The following is a 19,187-nucleotide window of genomic DNA, read 5'->3' as shown; positions in this document are numbered from 1 at the left end:
CTAGCAAAATTTCATTCTATTGAATGACCAAGAAGCAGAAACAAGCAAGGAACTAAGTCACCCAAGGACAGACCACGTCCCAGGGGCTAAGCCCTGCCACCCCTGACCCACCAGCCTGGGGATACTGCCCCAGAGCAGCTTTGCCAGCTCCGTGGTGCCTTCTGCATTTGGCCCAACATTTCCCAGCATGGGAAAGGATGCAGAGCAGACACAGGCAAGGGATTTTCCAGGGTGGAATCTTGCTTCTGGTCTGGTTTTTCAGAAGCAGACTGCGAGCTTGTGAATCGGAGGTATTTGTCAAGTCGGTTCCTGCAGTGGAAATGATCAAATAATTGTTCATACACCCGTCTGGCCCAATGGCTCATGCTCACAGAGCAGAAACTGGCTGTCAGGCTGCAGGACTGTGGTTCCCCCGTGATGCCGTGGCATGTTTGTGAGAGGAAGATGCTGAGGCTGCAGGTGCCTTTCCAAGGCAGAGCTCTGCCACGCTCCAGGCACGCTGCCAGCCTGTCGCTCGGCCGGATCCGTGCCGCCTTCTCTTGGAGAGTCTCAGCGAGGGCTGCACTCACAGCGGGCTTTTCCTGTTCCACTTGCCCAACAGAGTGCTTCCAGCATCTTCTCTACCCCTTGTCCTCTCCTTCCTCTTCTCACCAGTTTGCAGTTCTGACAGCTTGTCCTTGGCTCTCCCTGCTTCCCCTGCTCAAGCAGGCATCCAGAACAAGCTGGCTGCTCTGTGAGTGAGGATGGAGGACATGCATTCAGGCTCTCCCAGCAGCAGCCTCTTCCAGCCCCTGAAGTGACAGTGACCTGAACATTTCTATTCAGACCAACTATTTTTTCAGGCATTTTTAACCTTCTCTTATGTATTTTTCTTTTTCCTTTGGGGTTGAAATTATTCTAGCTTTGTGCAAAAACCAACTCTGAAGTGCTTGGGGAGTGGAAACCTCCCATTATACTTCTGAAAAATAATATTAATCTTCCCTCTCCTTTTATGAAGAATTCTTTCCCCGATGGCTCAGGACTGGAGGTAGGCATTTGATGTGGAAATAGCCCTTGCTGGAAGAGCCCTTTGATGTTTGATTTTCACACGGCCAACTCCTAACCAGCCATGGGGGGCACAGGGTGCTGGCAGGGTTGGGCTCCAAAGGGTGCCCAGGAAGGACACAGAACAAAGGGGAGGTGCTGCCAGACCCTTATCCTGACTGCCTTGTTTCCCTGAGCAACAGGCAGGTGTTTCCAGGCTTCAAAGACAATAAAACCAGGGGGATTTCCATTCGTGAAAACTGCCCTTGGCCTGATTCAGCTCCAGGACCTAAGGCAGGTGCCCAGCCTGAGCCAGAGTGATCCTTTCACCCAGGGCAAGAAAGACCTGGCATCTCCCATCAACCAAAGGGAGCAGACAGGATTGCAAGAAGCAGGGTTTGGCCTCAGCTGCAGAAATGCAATGGCAAAGGGCAGGAGAGGACACACTGATACCATCACCTGCTGGGCTCCCCAAAATGCCTGTGCTGAAGCACACCCACTGCAGAGAGATGGGGCCAGGAGGCCACACCATGAGGATGAGGTGCCTGAGCTTGGTGTGCGGGGAACACCACAGACCTGGGCAGCATCTGCAAGCAACAGCATCCCCATCCTTGCTGCAGGGACACAGGGGACAGTGAAGTGGATTCCCACTTTGGGACTGAGGCATTGTTATGAGGTGTCTCTGGTGGCAGGGAGATGGGTCACACATTTGCTTCTTTCAGTCTGACACAGACCCCAGCTCCTTATTTAGTGGGTTTAGTATGCACCGACTTTGCCACCTGTAGTGCAGCAGCAAGTTTTGCTCCCCTTCCCCTCCCTCTCCTACTGTTTTCACTCATTTAATTCCTCAAAGCACTTCTAAGAGGCCGTTCATCTGGGAGGTATCACCCAAAACAAAGCTCTATTGTGTACACTTGGTCAAAGCGAGATATGAGCTTCCCAGCGCCAGGGGAGTAAAGGTGCTTCTTCAGGTGCTGGCAGCTCTCACAGAGTGCAGTGTTTGGTTGTGTCAGCCCACCAGCCGGGATTTGCATAGGCACAATATCCCTCTTCACTTTCTGGCACCCTGGAAACTGTTGTATTAAACCTCAGTTCAGTGTTTTGGCCTGGTAACCAGCATCACATGACTTACTTTGTTTCCCCCCTTTTTCTGCTCAGAGACAATATAGATTTTATGCTTTGTCAGCAGAAGGCAGGGCAGAGCTCACCCTTCAGAGCGTCCTGCTCCTGGGAGCTCTGGCAGCTGACGGCTGTGTCTGCTCTGCACAAAGAGCTCATGGCCAGCACATTCATGGCACCAGGAAACAAAAGGTTTTTCCCTGAGTTCTCTACTGACCTATGTGTTGTGAGAGACACTTGGCTGCCTTTTTACCCAAAAGCTTTGTCTTTAGTAAAATCTGAAGATGCAGCAAGTTTTGTCTGATCCTTCAGGAACAGATGAACTGCTGGACATCTGGAAATCCTGGACACAAGCACCAACTCAACCTTAAGGCATATGCCAAGCAAGACCAGTGATCCTAGGGACATGGCTGAATTTGTGCCACACAGTCCCTCTGTCCATGGGCTGGGAAGGTCGTGCTATCCAAAATCTCTGGATTTGTTGCATGTTTTGACGACATCTGTGCAGCATAGGCACTGGTGGGCTCAGGATTCCAGCAAATTCCAGGATTTCCAAAGATTGACCTGGTGTGCTGAGAAGCTGAACTTCATGCTGCAGTGGCTGATCTGCCAGCCTGTGCCCACCATGCACTGTGAGAGTGCAGTCAGGACTTAGTGAACGTGGGAGATTTTGAGGTTTGATGGATAAAGTCTTGTCTAGTGGCTCAAAGTAGTGTGCTGGCTTGCAGGTATAAGGGAGGTGTTTTCCTGCATGTTTCTAGAGGATACCTAGGATTCCACAAGGCAAGCATGGCAGCAGAGACACAGAGTGAGTTCTCAGTGCCCCTAAGTCTCGCCTGTCCTCCAGGGAAATAATACTCTTCTCTTGAGAACCCAGAATTATTCAACCAAATTGTTTGGAAATCTTCAGCAGGGAAAGAATCTTTATGCAAATGACAGACAAAAAAAGGTCTTAATGAACCTGACCTGCAAGTTGCCTTTGCTCAAACCCTCCCTGCCCATCACCTTGGCTGGAAAAGGAAGGCATTGCATTCACATGCCGGATTTTAAATGCTCACCCTACACCGCGCTGTTTGTTTTATTCCTCCACTCAGCATTCAGAGGTTCTTCTTCTTATGCTTATTTACTGTAAAGCAGAGAAAGCCAGGGAAAATGATCTCCAAAGCAAATAGAGCCATGTTTCCATTTGGGAAAACTTAGAGGGAAAGCGCGTGTAGCTAAGCAACAATGCATGATGGTAAATGGGTCATTTTCCAAGGCATGAACTGCATGTGGATAACTGCAAGGAAAACAACCCTGGCCAACACACTGCCGACACTTGAGTTCTTGGCCTAAGTGATTAAGAAGAAATGAGAGGACTTTTCAATACCTTTGAGAGCTCCCTTTAGGTTTGTTATGGGAGTTTTTGTCCTGCTTTCCATCTCCACCCAAAGTCTGGGGTGGGAAGTCTCTGTTCCTGCAGCTGTGCAGAGCTCCAAGTGTGGATGTGCTGCAGTGAGGTTCCCTGGACACAGAGAAATGAATAGGTCAGTTCCATCAAATCCCAGGGAAAGGGATGGGGGCAAAGGACTTGCATGTCAGGACTGCCATGAGAAACTTCCTTCTGTTTTGGGCCAGAGGGAAGGCAGCATTCCCTGGTGCATTAGGACTGAAGGTTGATCTCAGCCTCTGCTGGCATTGCCCAGGGGTGGCTTTGTTCACTTTCCCTCCCTCTGAAACCAGATGATCTCCACTGCAAGGAAAGAAGGAGATTCTTACATATTGCAGACTTATGAGGGTACTGCTACCAGAATAATGCTGGTAGAGGGATGGTAAAATCAGTGTTTGGGAGGCCAGGAATGGGAGACTTTGCTGGAAGATAAATAGGTGATGGCACACTGGGTTGGGGGCATAATGTCCACATCACGTGGCTGCTGCATCATGGGGGCCATGCTTCACTCAGCCAAAGGTGAAGGGTTAGGAAACCCTTCAGCTGTGCATCCTAGGGTAGGGAAACAATTGTGTTGGGGTTTTTTTCATAATAATAACAAATCTACAGAGCTCAAGCTTTGCTTTGCGGAAGTAAAAATCCTCTGGGCTTTTCAGAATTGCTCTTACCGGGAATGGTGCCACCTTCAACCTGTGCTGGCAATCCAGCCTGAAGGTCACCAAGTGGGATGTCAGCAGAGCAGGGCTGAGACCTTGCTTTTCCTAGAGGTGATGCTGATTTCCTCTTCCTGCTGCTTGCATCACTGGCTGGGATCAAAACATACACTGCCATGCTTATTAAAAAGAGTTACTGCAGGAAGGTATTGGGATTATTTCTTTCCTCCATGAATAAAGTTCTACAGTACCTCTTAAAATCAGACCTGAGGAATTTACAGAGTGGTTATTGTACATTCCTCGAGGGAGGGGGGGAAATCTAAGAAAGTAGTTCCAGTGCATTAAAGCAATGAATAGAGGAAGTGAAAAATATTTTTTTAAATTCCTATACAGTGTTACATTTTAAAAGTGTCCTGGCTTAAGACATTAGAATCAGGGAAGGAGCTTTTCTCTCTCTCTTTTATCCCCCCTCTAATTTCTCTGAATTTGTTACAAGTGTCCTTCCATTTTGCTCACCATTTCTAAGCAACAAAATAGAGGGAGGCCTGGAACGATGACAGAGATGCGAAGTGCACAAAGGGACCAGAGTGTGGTCCGATAATTCTGTAATTGGAGCTGCTCGAGGCAAAATTTTTTTCAAGCCAGTGTAAATGGGGATCGCTGAAACCCTTAACAATCGGTCTGTCAGGCTGCTTCTTTAATGGATTGCTCTGTTTAACTCTCTCTGTTTGTCACTGGCAAGATGACAAGAGAAATTAGTGTACTGGAAAATATAAGGTAACTGGCAGTTCCCCAGCCCGGCTCCACAGCCCCGCAGACCCCGGGGTGCTGCAGCGCTGGAGCCCGGCTCACCGGCTGCTCTCCTCCTCTGTGCAAGAGGAGGAGGAGGGCAGCTTAAACCTCCTGCCCTTCCTAGGGGCAGGGAGACCTGCAAAAATACCCCGTGGCTCGGGGACTGACCTAGTGAAGAGCATGTGGAGAGCAGCGGTGCCCCCATGGCTGGCTGCACGCCAGGCCCGGGCTGGGGAGAGCACCGAAATGTCCTCCCAAGCCGCAAACCTTTCATCAGCTGCTTTGTCGCCGGCTTTTACACCGCGCATACTCTTTTTAAAGCGCTGTGGGTTAATGTCAGTTTTCTGGGAGCAGTCACCATTAGAGAAGATGCTTCCAGCGTGTGTGTGAGTGTGCGTGAGCACATGTGAGTGCGTGCAAGGGTGCTCCGCTTTGGAGATGCTCCGACACCTCCATTGTTTGCAGCCAGACCCTGAAACTTGGCAGCAAAGATGCCCCGAGGCTAGAGATGTACCTTTCACTTTTCCCATGAAATTCCATTCTGGTTTGGCTGAGTTATAAAAAAAAAAAAAGTTTGAAAATCACCATTTCCCTTCTGCTGCCTGCATTCCTCAGGAAAACTTTGGCAGCCTGTCAACACAATAACTGAACATGAACTTTCTAAAGAGCTGGCCCGGTGCTGTCTGCCAAAGCAGCAATTCAGCACAGCTCAGTGCAGCGTGCCCTTTCCCTCACCCTCACCCCTGTGCCCACCCCCTCATCCATCCCTGGGCACTCTCCAGGTGTAGATGTGCCCACCCCAGAGCACGGGGTTGGCATCCACTGTCCAGCTGCAAAAGCCACACACGCCTCCTCCTCTCCCCTTGCAGGAGAGCAGCTTTCTGCTTCCATCCCAGACCGTTACTCCTGAATTTTTTTGGGCAGAAGCCTCTGGAGCAGAGAGGAAAGGCCAGTCCAAGCCTTGCTGAGGAATACCTTAGGTCCAGCTGCAACAACCTACATTGCAGACATTTATTTAAAATATCTTTTTCTTTATTTTTTTAAAATGTTATTTCCTATGTTAAAAGAATGTTGTTTACAATGCAAAGCCAAGTGCTTTTAAGTTAGGAAATGCCTAATGTATGATTCCTCACAAGCTCAGCTCTATGTGCATGCCTTGTGTTCCAACCTTTATGGACATGAGCCCCTATTTCAAACTCCTTCCTTACCCAGCAGACAGGGGAGGGAAAAGGGCACAAGCTGCTCTCCCTGATGTAAATAAGACACTTCCTAACACTGAAGTGTTTCATTTGAATGTTTTTTGCAGACCGCATATTATTCTTTAATACAGGTTTTTAATGCAATGTATAATTTTCAAACCAAAGCACCCGACTTCAGCACACTTGCCAGAGTTTTTCCTCACCACAGAAATGTGGCCGCATCTGGGGTGGAGTGAGGCAACTGTTCTGCAGCCTGTTAGGACATAAAATGACTATAAAGCAGAGAGAGGAAGCACAGTCCTTGTTAAAAACACCCATTACATTTCACATGAAGGTTCTGGAGGATGCAGAGGAGCAAACTGCTGCTGCTTCACCCCTGCAGGGATTAATACTCTTAATCTTGCAGCAAAAGCTTTGTGGTCTCTGTGGCTCTTTGGGGGCTCAGACTGTACAACTGAAGGGGAAGATGGTGCTTGCACTGTCGCCATGGTTCAGGAAGGCAGGATGAACCTCTGCCATTGCCAACACCTCTTCTCCTGCCAGCAAGCCCCAGGGTTGGTCTGCAGTGTGCTGAGCCACACTGCGACCCAGCAGCAGCATCTGAGCCAAAACAGACAAACCCTCACACCTTCCCTCATCTCCTCGTCACCAGGAGCTGAGAAACAGGCAGGAAAATCCGTTAACCAAACCAATCTGCCATAACTGGTTGTTCTTGTGCTGTTCCTTGCAAGGTGTGGCTGCCCCCATGGGAAGCTGGCACATTCTCCAAAAATCCCAGTGTCTGAGCAGCAAAAGGCCAGTCATTTCATGGAGCATCTACTGATGGCCAGGGAGTTGTCCTTGCTGATGTCAACACAGTTTTGCCTTCTCCAAGCTGCCCTCCAGCAGGCCCTGAGCTCGTGCTAACAGTGCAGCTAATATCTGGATCTTGGGATTGCCCAGGAGTCTCCTGCCTGCCCCAAACATCTCTCATCCTTTTCATGCATTTGGCTGGCAGCACTGTGGATCCAGCCCCCCTCCCTCTTGCAGCCCTCCAACTATAAAAGCCTGTTGTGGCCTACATTCAGCTGTCGGATATCACATTATCATGGCTCGGCAAAGAGGAAACCAAGCAGTTTGGCACAAATGGCTTTTCTGTGTTCAGTCTGCTCCAGTGCAGGTCTGCTCAGCTCCTCCTGAAGCACATGGAAGCGCTCAAAACTTCAATATTTAATCTTGCCTTGAAATGCAAATTGTCAGATCCAAGGAGAGGAAAGTGAGCAAATGCACAGCCATCAACACGGGATGTGGGGATGCTGGGAAGGCAGCAGGCACTGGGCTCACTGCTTGTCTTTCAGCCCCTTGTCAGTCAGTAGTGTGGGGCACCAGGTCTCCTCTTCCAGCACTCTGACCCCTGCTCAGGCACTGCCAAATCACCATTGTTTTGTTTCAGTGTTTGATTGTAGCTTTTCCCATCTTGGGATGACATGTTGGGTTTGCATGGCCAGGTTTTAGCAGTGGGAGCACTCCCAGACCTTGAGCATCCCGAGCCCTCAGCGTGCTCCCGGTTTTGTCTCTGCTCTCCGATGCTCAGACCTGGGAGAGGCACAGGCAGAGGGGGTTTAGCAGTGTGTAAGGCAGCAGATGTGCCTCCCTCTCCCCCCTGGGCACACCATGCTCATCCCTGGTGCAGGGCAGGCAGTGTGGTAGGAAAGGGAGCACCCCCTATGTGTGTTTTGGGAGCCAAGCAATCTTGGGTAAATTATAAGCACAGTTTTGAGAAATAAAAACACATTAATATTCTGTTCTCTCAAGGCATTATCCTACTGTTTACCATTACACACAATCCTCTGCCTTAAATTGCATCTTTGATTAAAGCAGCAATGAGAGAAACCAGTGCTAATAACAAAATGTATTCTGCTTTAAATCACTAAAGTGAAAACATCAATAAGCTGTAACCATCAGTGCCGCCATGAAAATGAAGGCAACCACCATGGGAAACAGCAAGGATGAAATCCACTTTGCCAGCATAAAAGCCAAGTAATTAGGTCTTATGTGGGTGGAACTTATAATGAGGTGCAGGAAGGGGGAAAATGAATTTCAACCTGAGTCTGCCTCCTTCCCCCTCTCTGCCACAGCTGCTAATCTAAGTTTGGGGCTGCCATAGGGATCACAGCCCCAGTTTTTAGCTCTGCAGGGCCTGCAAAGCAGCATTCACTTCATGCCTGGCCCTTGTGGGATGCCCCACACCTTGCCAGTGGGCAGCTGATGGCTTGGGCACAAAGCACAAAGTTAAATTTTCACTGGGGGAGCCAGCTGTGCTTCCAAGGAGGGCATTTCCCTTTGAAGAAGCTGGAGCTGATACATGGTATCAGCTCAATAATTTAATTTAAAAATTAGAAAAAGGAATCATATCTGGTTATCGTGGATTAATCAGAGTTTGTGGATGGGTTTATAAAATTAATTTATGTACAGTGAGTGACTTGAATCAAAGCCCTGTGCTCTTCTGCAGCCATCCATCCCTCAAGGAGCTCTGCTCCTGGAGCAGGCTGCTCTAAATTGCTTGCTGTGGAAGCTGTGATACATCAGCAAACTTCAGATCTTCCCTCACACTCTTCCATCGGGTACAGCCTTTCAGTTATTCAATGTCGCAGTCACCCTAAGGTTCAGCCAAGCCAGAAGGGTGTTTTCAGGAGCTAATGCCAGAGCAGGACAAATTATTCGTCACTTGCTCTTCTATGCTTTGAAGTGCAAATAAAGCAGACAACTTCAGTGCTGGGTTTTCCAACCTTCCCTGAGATTTCCTCAGCAGATCAAGGTGTTGTCCATCCTTATGCCTCTGACACTGGTCGGGAGTCTCGGGAAAGGACTTTTCCTTAATTTCTCAGCAGCAGCCTTTCTCTAAGGATGCTTCGCCGCGCCAAAAGCGAGGCTGAGTGCCGAGCTGGCTGCGCTCCTGCCTCCCGCCGGTGCCTGCGGGCTGTGGCTGCCCATCGGGATGCGGCTGCCAGGCAGGCTGAGCTTCCGTTTCGGCCGTGTTTGCCGCTCAGACTTATCCCATACCTGGTGACAGACAGACACCCAGTTTGGTGCCTTTTCCTGTGGTTTTTGGTTTTGGTTTTTTTTTTGGTTTGGCTTTTTTTTTTTTTTTTTCCCCCCGCTGGTTATGTCACTCGAAAGCGCGTCGGGTTTTGCTCGCGGGTGACACCGGTTAGTTACGGTGCCCTCGGAGATGGACAGGTTATTACGTACATTACGTGGCTCACACAGCAGGGCCCTGCAGAGGAGGGAGGGGAGCCAGTGTTTGGTCAGTGTTTGTGGCCAGTGCAGCGGCTGAGGGCTCAGTCAGGACAGGCTCCCGCCGGGGATGTGGCCAGCGGCTCTACCTGCACAGGGTTCCCTGTACGCGGGCCTCCCTCATCCCCACACGGCGGCCGGCCCGGGCTGCAGGGTGCCAGGTAGCCCCGGCGCTGCGGCGCACCGGCTGGGGGCGGGGGCAGCCCCGCCGGCGGTGTGAGCAGGAGGAGTTTCCCCGGTGCCAGCGGTGGGGCCGGCGGTATCGGGGAGCTGCCGGGCCGGTTGCGGGGCCGGTTGCGGGGCCGGTCACCCCGCGCCCCCCGAACCCAGCTCTCGCCTCAGCGCTCGCCTTCCTTTGTCCCGCTTAGTAACCGGCGCTCGCGGCCAATCGCCATCGAGCCGGCCGGCCCGGCCGCTCGCTGATTGGCAGGACCGCCCGCAGCCCTCTGCCAATCCCGGCGCTCGCTGCTCCTTCAGACAAAGGCAGCAGCTCTGGCAACTGCGCTCCGCTCCCCCCGCCCCCCGCGCGTGCTCCGCGGCAGCGGCCCCTTGGCGGCCGGCCAGCCAGGGGATATACCACCGCCACTGCGCGCCTCAGCACGGGGGGGACACTGTGAAAAAGCGTCGAGAAAAGTGGCGAAAGCGAGCCGGATAAAAGCCAGAAAAGGGGGGAAGCAGACTTTTGTTCTGTGCTAAGCTTTCTATTTGGGTCTGTCTCGTCGGTGCGAAGAGGCACGTTTCCCCTTTATGTGTTTTTTTTAATCCACCCCTCTCTCCGCCTCGTGGAAGCGCCCGCACACACACACCCCCGTTCACCTCCAAGGGGTTAAAGAGCCGGCGCGAAGCCCCGCCCCCCTGGCGCCGGGGGGGCGTGGCCCGGTCCCCGGCAAGAGGCGGGTGGCGGCGGCCGGGCCCCTCAGAGCCGCTTAAAATGTCACCGAGCGCGGCCGCCCCGAGCCCGGCCCCGCCGCCCGCCGCCACCGCCGCCCGCCGCCCCGCGCCGCCAGCAGGGCACGGCGGGCCCCGCCGCGGGCCGCCCGCCCGCCGCTGAGCCCCGCGCAGCCAGCCCCGCCGGCGCGCTCCGCTCCGCACCGCGGGCACAGCGCCGCCCGCCCCGCTCGGGCTCCGCGCCCGCCCGTATTGTTGCCCGCCGCCGCTGCCTCCTTTCTCGTCCTCCGCCGGCGGAAAGAATTCATCCAGAGACTGAAATCGCCCCTTTTTATCCGCTCTTCCCACCATCTCCCTGTGGGGAGCTTGTTTGGCTGGTGTTTTAAAAATACCCCGAAAACGGCGATTTTTAGAAAGAATTCAGGAAAGTGGCTTTCCTGTGGAAAGGTGTCTTTTTCAACAAAAAGAAGCACTCTATATATATATATATTATTATATATATTGCTACCTACCTTTAGTTCCTGTAGGGCAGCTAGGGCAGCTGCTGAGGTGACTTGCGTGGAGGCTTTTTTTTTTTTAAGTTGAATTTTGCGATTTTAAAATTTTTTTAGAAGTGTTATTTTACAGCGAGGTGAATTCTTCTCGGCTTTTTTTTCCTTTTTTTTTTTTTTTTTTGCTTTTTAATCCCTCCCATTTTTTTCCCACCTCTCGATTAAAAGCCGAGCTATCCAACCTCTTACTTCTAACCCTGCCGGGACTTGGCTGTCGCGATGTACAACACATTGTGGGATATGGACCGCGATGACACGGACTGGAGGGAAGTGATGATGCCCTATTCCACTGAGCTGATATTTTACATTGAAATGGACCCTCCAGGTAGGGAGCCGGAGCCTGCGAGCTGGCCCCGCACCCCTGTCAGCGGGTCGGGGGCTGCCGTCCATCCCTGCCCTCCCTCCTCCTGCTGACTTTTCCCTTTTAAAATAAAAGGAGAGGGGGAGGGGGGTGGTGAAAATTAATATCTGTAGTTAAACTTTGTGTAAACTTCCCAGGGACTTGAGCTCGCTGTCTCCTGGGCAAAAGTATTTTAATACTGGGGTTCTTTTTCGTGGGGGAGGTGGGAGGAGAAGAGCAATTTATGGTGCCTTTGGGGAGGTGGAAGGAGGCAGGAGGAGGGGAGCTGCTCGCAACCCCTCTCCCGTGTCTCCTTTTTTGAAAACCTTTATTGAAAAGCGTATATTTCGGCTGTATTCGCTCCTAGAGGAGCGCTTTTATTATCCTCTTCACCTGTGTGCCTTTATGTGCCTGTAACACTTTGATGGTGGTGATTTAGCCACCTCCATTCAGTTCCAGTTTAATCGCTTTTACAGTCTCCAAGACCCTTTTCTCGGCAGCTCTCTTCCAGCAGTGACAGATGAGGTGTGTGCTGTCGCTGGGTTTTGGTGATGGGGGGATAATACTTGGGAACGGGCTGGAATCCACCCCTGGAGGCACAATTACTTTGATAGCACTTAATAACCTTGTTCAAAAGGATTTGATTCACTTTTTTTCCCTCCCCCCTCCATGGATTGCTAGTGCTGAAAATGGGGAAATGCATTATCCCTTGCTTGCCTGAAGTTTTTAGATGGGGCAGAAAGTTTCTTTTGTGTCTTAAGAGGGAGGGAAGGCTTGTGAGGAGGGGAGGTTGAGTCTTTCTGTGGTAAATGAATTAAAGTAAGCATAAATGGGTACTGGTGAAACTGTATCTATACCTGTGAGAGTCAAACAGGCTGAAGCAGTGAGGTAATTGAAGGGCCTTTATCTTCTCAGGTCTCTGATCTGTACAGCCAGAAGGTACAGTAAAATAGCCACCAAAAGTCTTAACCTGCAGAGAAATTGATAGCAAATAAGTAATTCCAAGTGCTGTCCTTTATGGGGCACGTACTTTCAGAGTGTGCTTTTCAACCTGTGCCTGAATCGTGGCATGTATCTGCAAGTGTGGTTTATTCTCTTTGTTTCAGCACAGTGAGCTGTATTTTTCTCTCTGGAGGTATGTGGTACTTTAATTAAAACAGGAGGAGGTGATCATCCTCAGATTTTTGGATCTCAAGGACCTGTACTTGCTTCTTTTGGTAATTCTGGCACTTTAAAAATTGGACAGATCTCTCATACACACAGCACTGGCCGCTACTCATTAAATTCTTGCATAGCTGACACTACCTATTTTTAGATGTTACTCCTGAAAGCCTAAAGTTCAGTCAAATCACTTTGCTTCTGTGAATTTCAAAGGCTATCTTTCTTGTAAATGCTTTTGATTTTTAACTATTCACGAGGTATTTGTGTGTGCTTGTATCAAATGAACAAAAACTCAAGTCCCATTGTAGGTGACTTAAAGCAATTAGTGTGGGGCTTTTATTTAAAAAAAAAAAATAAAGCCCCTTGAATGGCTTAGTACAAGGAGGCTGCTAAAAGGGGCTGGGCAAAATGAACGGGCTAGAAAACAACTTTCCAGTGTTTCTGCAAGAATTTGGCCATGCGAAATTCTCACAGAGCCTTTCAAAGTTTACATTAAGAAGCAGCTCTTCTATCATTAATAATGCCAATGCTTCCATCACTGGAGCCCTCTTGTCAGGGATCAAGGATCTGCACAGTCCAAACACCCGTTAGCAGAAGGACTTCATGTTACAGGCTGATCCCTGAAGTGTTCAGTAACTTTATCTTTCATATTTTTAAACTAGACGAGGCAGAGCTGGAAATGATGCATGGGATAATCCCCATGTGTTTGTCCTGATTTCGTGGAATTGCAACTTTTAAATTGCAGGGGGAGGGAGGGAGAGTGTGGCAGAGGAGGGTTCTGCTTTCCCCCTCTCCAGAGGCAGGGTGGGAAGGCATTTTCTGCCCTGGGATGATAGGTCATCCCTAAGGGGAGTGTGGAGGAATTTATTTGGAAGCCTTAAACCCTCGGCGTGCCTTGGGATAAAGTCACCGCCTTTGCACCCGGTAACAACCAGAGCTCCACTTGGCCCGCTTCCAACAAAAATTTGTGAAGGTTTTTCGGCGCAGCGTTCCCGGCGCGGTGGCCGGAGCTCCTGGGAGGATGAGAGGTGGCACGGGGCGCGGGGCACCCCCAGAGCAGGGGTATGGGGCAGCATCCTCAGAGCAGGGGTGTGCAGTATCCCAAGCAGGGTTTTGCGACATCCCCAGAGCAGGGGTGTGCAGCCCCACTGCCTCGGCAGCCCCCCAGAGCAGCGGCGTGAAGCATCCCGAGGAGCGGTGTACAGCACCCTCAGAGCAGGGGTGTACAGCATCCCGAGCAGGGATGTGCAGCTCCGCTGCCTCGGCAGCCCCCCAGAGCAGCGGCGTGAAGCATCCCGAGGAGCGGTGTACAGCATCCCGAGCTGGGGTGTACAGCACCCTCAGAGCAGGGGTGTACAGCATCCCGAGCAGGGATGTGCAGCTCCGCTGCCTCGGCAGCCCCCCAGAGCAGCGGTGTACAGCATCCCGAGCAGTGGTGTGCAGCACCCTCAGAGCAGCAGCGGTGTACAGCATCCCGAGCAGGGGTGTGCAGCCCCGCTGCCTCGGCAGCCCCCCAGAGCAGCGGTGTTCGGCCCCGCTGCCTCGGCAGCCGGAGCGCTCCTTTGTTCGCACAACTTGAGCCGAGACATCCCCGCTTGTGCTCTGTGCCGCAGCAGCGCCCGGGCGCTGGCGGATCCCGGGAGCAGAGTGTCTGTGCTCACGCATGACTGCCCCTGATTACATTTTACTGCGTCTAAACTTGAGGCAGAAGACAAAAGCAAGGTGAGCATAATGTGCGGTGTCACCCGTAACCTCCGAGCCGAGGGTGGGGATACTGTTTCTCGTTAAACGTCGGTAGAACTTTAATTTATCTTGGCAGGCCGTCTTAATACCCACCTTAGCCTTGCCCAATAATAATGCAGAAATAAAATCTGGTGATGGCAGGCAGCCTGCAGCGCAGCCGGAGCTTCTGTCAGGCCTCAGTGCACCTGCACCAGCTTATCAGTGTGCTTGTGTTTGCTGTTCGGGCTGTAGGTGTAAATGGATGTTCAGAGCAGTCCCGGAGCCTCTCTGCTACAAGGTTTGCTCTAAAGTTCAGAAATAAAAGTAATAATACCCCGTGTCACTTTTTTCTCAACTCGAGGAGAGGCTATCCAGTAACAAGGAACTGCAAGCTTTCTGCTAGGCTTTAATCCATCCTAAACGTAGGAGTTGGGACAGTTTTCCCAAACAGAGAGGTGGAACTAGGGATGCAGCTCTGCCAGCCTCACAAAGCAGAATTTAGAGCAGTACAACCAACACAGGCACCACAGTGGTGACAACCAGAAGGGTGACTCGTGTTACCTCATGCTTTTTCTTCCTGCTTACACTTAATTTTGCATTTATACATGCATCACTGGCATAAGGGAGGATCTCTTTATGGCACATAATACTACATGCAACCAGAAACTTTCAGTATCTAAATACACAAATGGGCCCATCACTTGCATATAGCTAACATAACAGCTTCTCAACTTTCTAATATGGATTAAGTTAGAGTTTTGTGGCTGTAGCAGCATCATGTGCTGGTTCTGGCATTAGGAAACTGTCAGGGGTTCACTCATTTGTTTGTTATTGCTGTGGGTCTTGCTATGTGAAAAGACAAGAAAATAGGTTCTGGCTTGAATTTAGTTTACTTGACAACATGGTTCAGGTCTACAAAATGTTGTTACTGCCAGAAGTTTTAGAACAGAGGATTTCGAATTGACTGCAGAAGTTACCAGAGTATCTAAAGCACAACTACCTATGCATTGCCTCACTTCTACTTAGAAGGGCTAAGTAAAGTCTTTCCCTCTGTAGATCTGGGATGCATTATCAGTTGTGTTGGTGATAAAATGTGTAATCACTGAATACATTTTGTCACAGTTGGATGAAAATCAGTAAGAGTGGTCCGCTGGGATTTCTAATACAGATGTCAGCAAAGATATTTGGCTCAACTACAAATTAGAGGTTAGTTTCCTTTGTGTGGGTTATGAAGAAAACCACAAGTTTAAGGCAGGCTTCCTAATGCAGAATGGGCTCTGCCTATGAACAGATAGTACAATAACTCTTTGACCTAAAGCTATATGGAAGCTACCTGTTTGAACCCTGAATTATGACTAACTACATTTATAATTTGATCCAGCTGTCTTTTTCAAGAACAGCACTTTGCCTTGTCTCATGTGCTGTAACAATGCTGTTGCTACAAAATCTTTCAATATTTAAACAGGGGGAGCAATAATTTGTGGGCTACTTAGTTTAGGCAGCACTGCCAGTGTATGAGTAAGATAAGTATGCCAAGTATTCAAGGGAAAGGCTGTATTTATTCATTATAGTTTCTATTCTCATATATAATTTGACAACCCTAATTTTAGGGGAGCGATACTGTAATTGTAATTTGGAAAACACAGGGTTCTGAGCTCCAGGGCAGTGTTTACTGGGATTCCAGGTGTGCTGTATCATTCTCAGTGTTACAGTGGAAGCTGAATGTGGCTTCTCAAAGTGGGTTTGTGGTACACAGTAGCCAGATGTAGGTGAATACTTCCTGTCTATGCCTGACTAGTTTTCCAGTGGGAGAACAGATGCAAATTTGAATAGCACTGTCAGTGTTGTCCTTCAGCTTATCTGGCTCCAGAAGCTTATCAAAGAAAAGTTCTGTTCTTGCACATCTTAAAAAAAATAGTCCTCCTAGTGCACATATTCAAAATAACAGCACTGTAGCTTCAACTGTCTTTTTTTGCAAATTAAAGTCTTGCAGGAAATTGTATTTCAAAAAAAGTAGATGTTTGGGATTGAGAGTTTCCCTGTTACATAAGGGAAGTTTGTGCAGGCTGATTTGGGGTACAGCAGGGAGTAAATAAGGCCCAGTCACTGTATTCTGCATATCTGGGAAAATTGTTTGGATTGGAGTCTCAGCTTCTATGAGGGCAGTGGTGTGAAATGCTTCTATTCTTTTCTTGTTTCACCTGGAGTTCTCTACTGTCTTTTTTATTTAATGACTTCTGTAACCATTCTTTTATTTCTGATTGCATTTTTAGGCTTGCTTTTGCATTCCTTGCATTTCATTTTCTTTTTGATGGCTCTAACTGTTAAAGAATATCACTCATCAGCTTTCAATTAAATACATGACCACAAAAAATAGCATCATTAATAGAAAGTGAAATGCTGTTTTGCTTGAGATGAAAGAGCCTGCCTTAAAAGGCTGACATTTGTGTTTATTACTAAGTTTTCAGTTTATGTAGAAATAGCTGGGGAGGCAGAACTTGCTAAAAGGAGTTTTTCAGCTCTGTGTTCTTAAAGCTATAGGTTTATGCAAGCTAAAAGACAAGGGAATATTCTGAGAATAAACTAAGCTCTTCAACATGTGTTTTTGCAGCAAATGTTATTTCTGCAATTGTTGTTACAAACAGTTTTGTGTATTGCATGATTCCTGTACCTGACAGGAGTTAATCACGGTGTTCCTTCTGTCTCGCATGTTTAAAAGGAGAAGACTCTTCCTGGAGTTTTCTGTGGGGCTGTTGCTTTCCCAAGCAGCAGAGCTGTCTGCTGTCTTTGCCATTGCCTGCATGATTATCTTATTCCAGACTGAAGCTGTTTGTGCTTATCTTTGCTCTACAGCTTGGGAAAACAGAGGCAGAGCTGGTCATACACATCTGCACCCAGGACTGAACGCAGTTGGGTGCCTTACATCACCTCATGTTGGTTGTTTAGTGAGTCACTTTTTGGGCAGAGAGCTAGAGAAGAATAAAGAATACTTTTATCAGCATGCCCTGTGTGTTTTAAAGCTTAGGCTTTATTATTGTCAGAAAGACTGTTAACTGTGTTGAAACAGTTTGCTGTAAAACTTCAGTCCCATTAACGCAATAGGTATGTTCTGGCTGGATTTTTTGGAAAACTCATTTTTGTAAAGTAGGTTGCTGAGTAATGCTTAAGGAACAATCTCTGCTCATGTACTAAGTGCCCCTATGGAAATGAGTCAGATTGTCTTTTTTTCTTCTGCTTTTTATCTCATTTCTTCTGACAGGTTAAAGTCTGCACAATAGCTAAGTAAGCAAGAATTCATTTCTCCACATAATATAAACTACAGCAATGAGCTGGTGCTGGGTCCCCAAACAGTGTGAGGGGATGTAACTTCTTTAGAAGATATTTTCATTGTCCTTCATGTTTGCTGCGTCCTCCACTCAACAGACAAAGATTCTGCAATGTTCCAGTGAATATATTCCAGTATCTTAAGTTTTTATAGTTCTGAAGAAAAGTGTCTGTACACAGGGAGCTTTACAAGGATTCATACAGTACAAAAAAAAAAAAAAAAAAAAGGCAAAAGTGCAGGTGGTGCCTCTTGTAGCCCTTTCCAAAAAGGACTCCAGCTGCCCTGCTGAACACCAACCAGCTGCCTGGTGAATCCTGATGCTGAGGCACAATGGGCTCTGAAGCTTTCCTGTGGCTGAACAGGATCCAGGATCTTCCCTGGCTTTGAGTGCAGCAGCACACTCAAGATGGATGCCTTCCATCCAGAGCACTTTGAAAAAGGAGATGAAATACTTCAGCTGCTTCAGGCTGTGACTGCTTCCAGCATTCACCCAGACTCTTCCAGTTTTTGTGATTTTAGTGGTAGTTCATAGGAATGTTACTTCTAAAAGCATATATTCCTGAAGATGACAAATAGTTACCTAGAAATGGCTTCAAAAGCATCACATTTCTCTGCACAAAAATTTGTGAGTTTGGAAGAATTATAAAAATACCAATCCACTCCTTAATATTGTTTGTTCCTTTGCTACAGAATAACTTAACTTTTTGTTTGTTCAGTGTCACTTTGTGACTCTTGTACTTCAGTCAGTTTTCTCCTTCCAAACATAATCCTTTCCCTTTATTAATACTGCTTACTCTCTGTTAGTTTCTTCCTCTAACCCTTGAAAGAAGAATACTGGAGCTATTTTTTTAAGTTTTTACCTTCTGCAGCCTCATCCTAACTTTTTCTCTAGAGTTCCTAAAATCTGATGCTGCGCACAATCATATTTTCTTTTGGAGGAATTCTTTCCTTCCTTGCACGCCTCCCCTTAAAAACCCAAACAAAACCCCTGAAAGCACACCTGCTGCAATGGAGTTTAAGAAAAATTGCTGTAATGGGGGGAATTTGTCTCACTGTTGATGTGTGGGGATTTTGAGTGTGAGCAGTAGGGCTTGCACTCAACACCTGTCCCAGGAAAATATCTTAGAGATAAAATGGATGAGAAGTTCATTGACGATATTGAACTTGAACCTGTAAGTTCTGTCTGTTTCGACCTGAATTTGTACATTGCAATTGAATTTCCCAGGCAGTATTTCTGCCCTGTGTTCCAGTACTCCTGCTGCTCTGCCCTGTGCAGCTGTCCTGGGGACATTGTCAGAATTTCCATCGTTGTCCCTCAAGGAACTGCTCCCAAGTGCCCAATTAGAAGTCTTTGGTGGTTTTGGTTTCATTGCCCTGATTCATCTCCTGTTTCCAAGAGTGCTCTTGAAGGATACAAGGCAGTTGAATCAATGAGATGAGTGTTGAAGATCCTTTCAGTTTTGAAGGGTACAGTACAGTCTCACTGATAAGTTTTGGGGCAGTGAGAGAAGTCAAGCTGCTGCTCTGAAATGGATTTCATGAAAATACTTTGAAAATCACCGTGTTCTGAGTAAGGAGATCAAATCTGAGCATCAGCAATGGGCAGGCTTGACTCTTCCATGTCTGCTCTGAACCTCCCCTTCTGCTGCAGGCACTGAGTGGGATCCCCCTGTGGATTGGGACTTCTGCCTCAGTGGAGCTTCCTTCAA

General features: G+C 48.5%; 1 protein-coding gene across 2 annotated transcripts in view; it reads left to right on the top strand.

The window, feature by feature from the left end:
• The window catches only part of PIK3R3 (phosphoinositide-3-kinase regulatory subunit 3), a 77,805-nt gene that overhangs the window by 34,274 nt on the left and 24,344 nt on the right, over positions 1–19,187 (top strand). Inside the window, exon 1 of one of the 2 annotated variants that reach the window (XM_063166025.1) lies at positions 10,626–11,255. The exons of the other annotated variant lie outside the window; for it this stretch is intronic. Coding sequence (XP_063022095.1) covers positions 11,150–11,255 — 106 coding nt within the window. The 5' untranslated portion in view covers positions 10,626–11,149. Of the gene's footprint in view, positions 1–10,625; positions 11,256–19,187 lie in introns of those variants that run through there. 2 annotated transcript variants of the gene reach the window in all.

This window comes from Melospiza melodia, chromosome 11, assembly GCF_035770615.1.
Source record: "Melospiza melodia melodia isolate bMelMel2 chromosome 11, bMelMel2.pri, whole genome shotgun sequence".
NCBI lineage: Eukaryota > Metazoa > Chordata > Aves > Passeriformes > Passerellidae > Melospiza > Melospiza melodia.
Note: the sequence above shows the minus strand (reverse complement) of the source record. Positions and strands in the feature narration are given on the sequence as shown.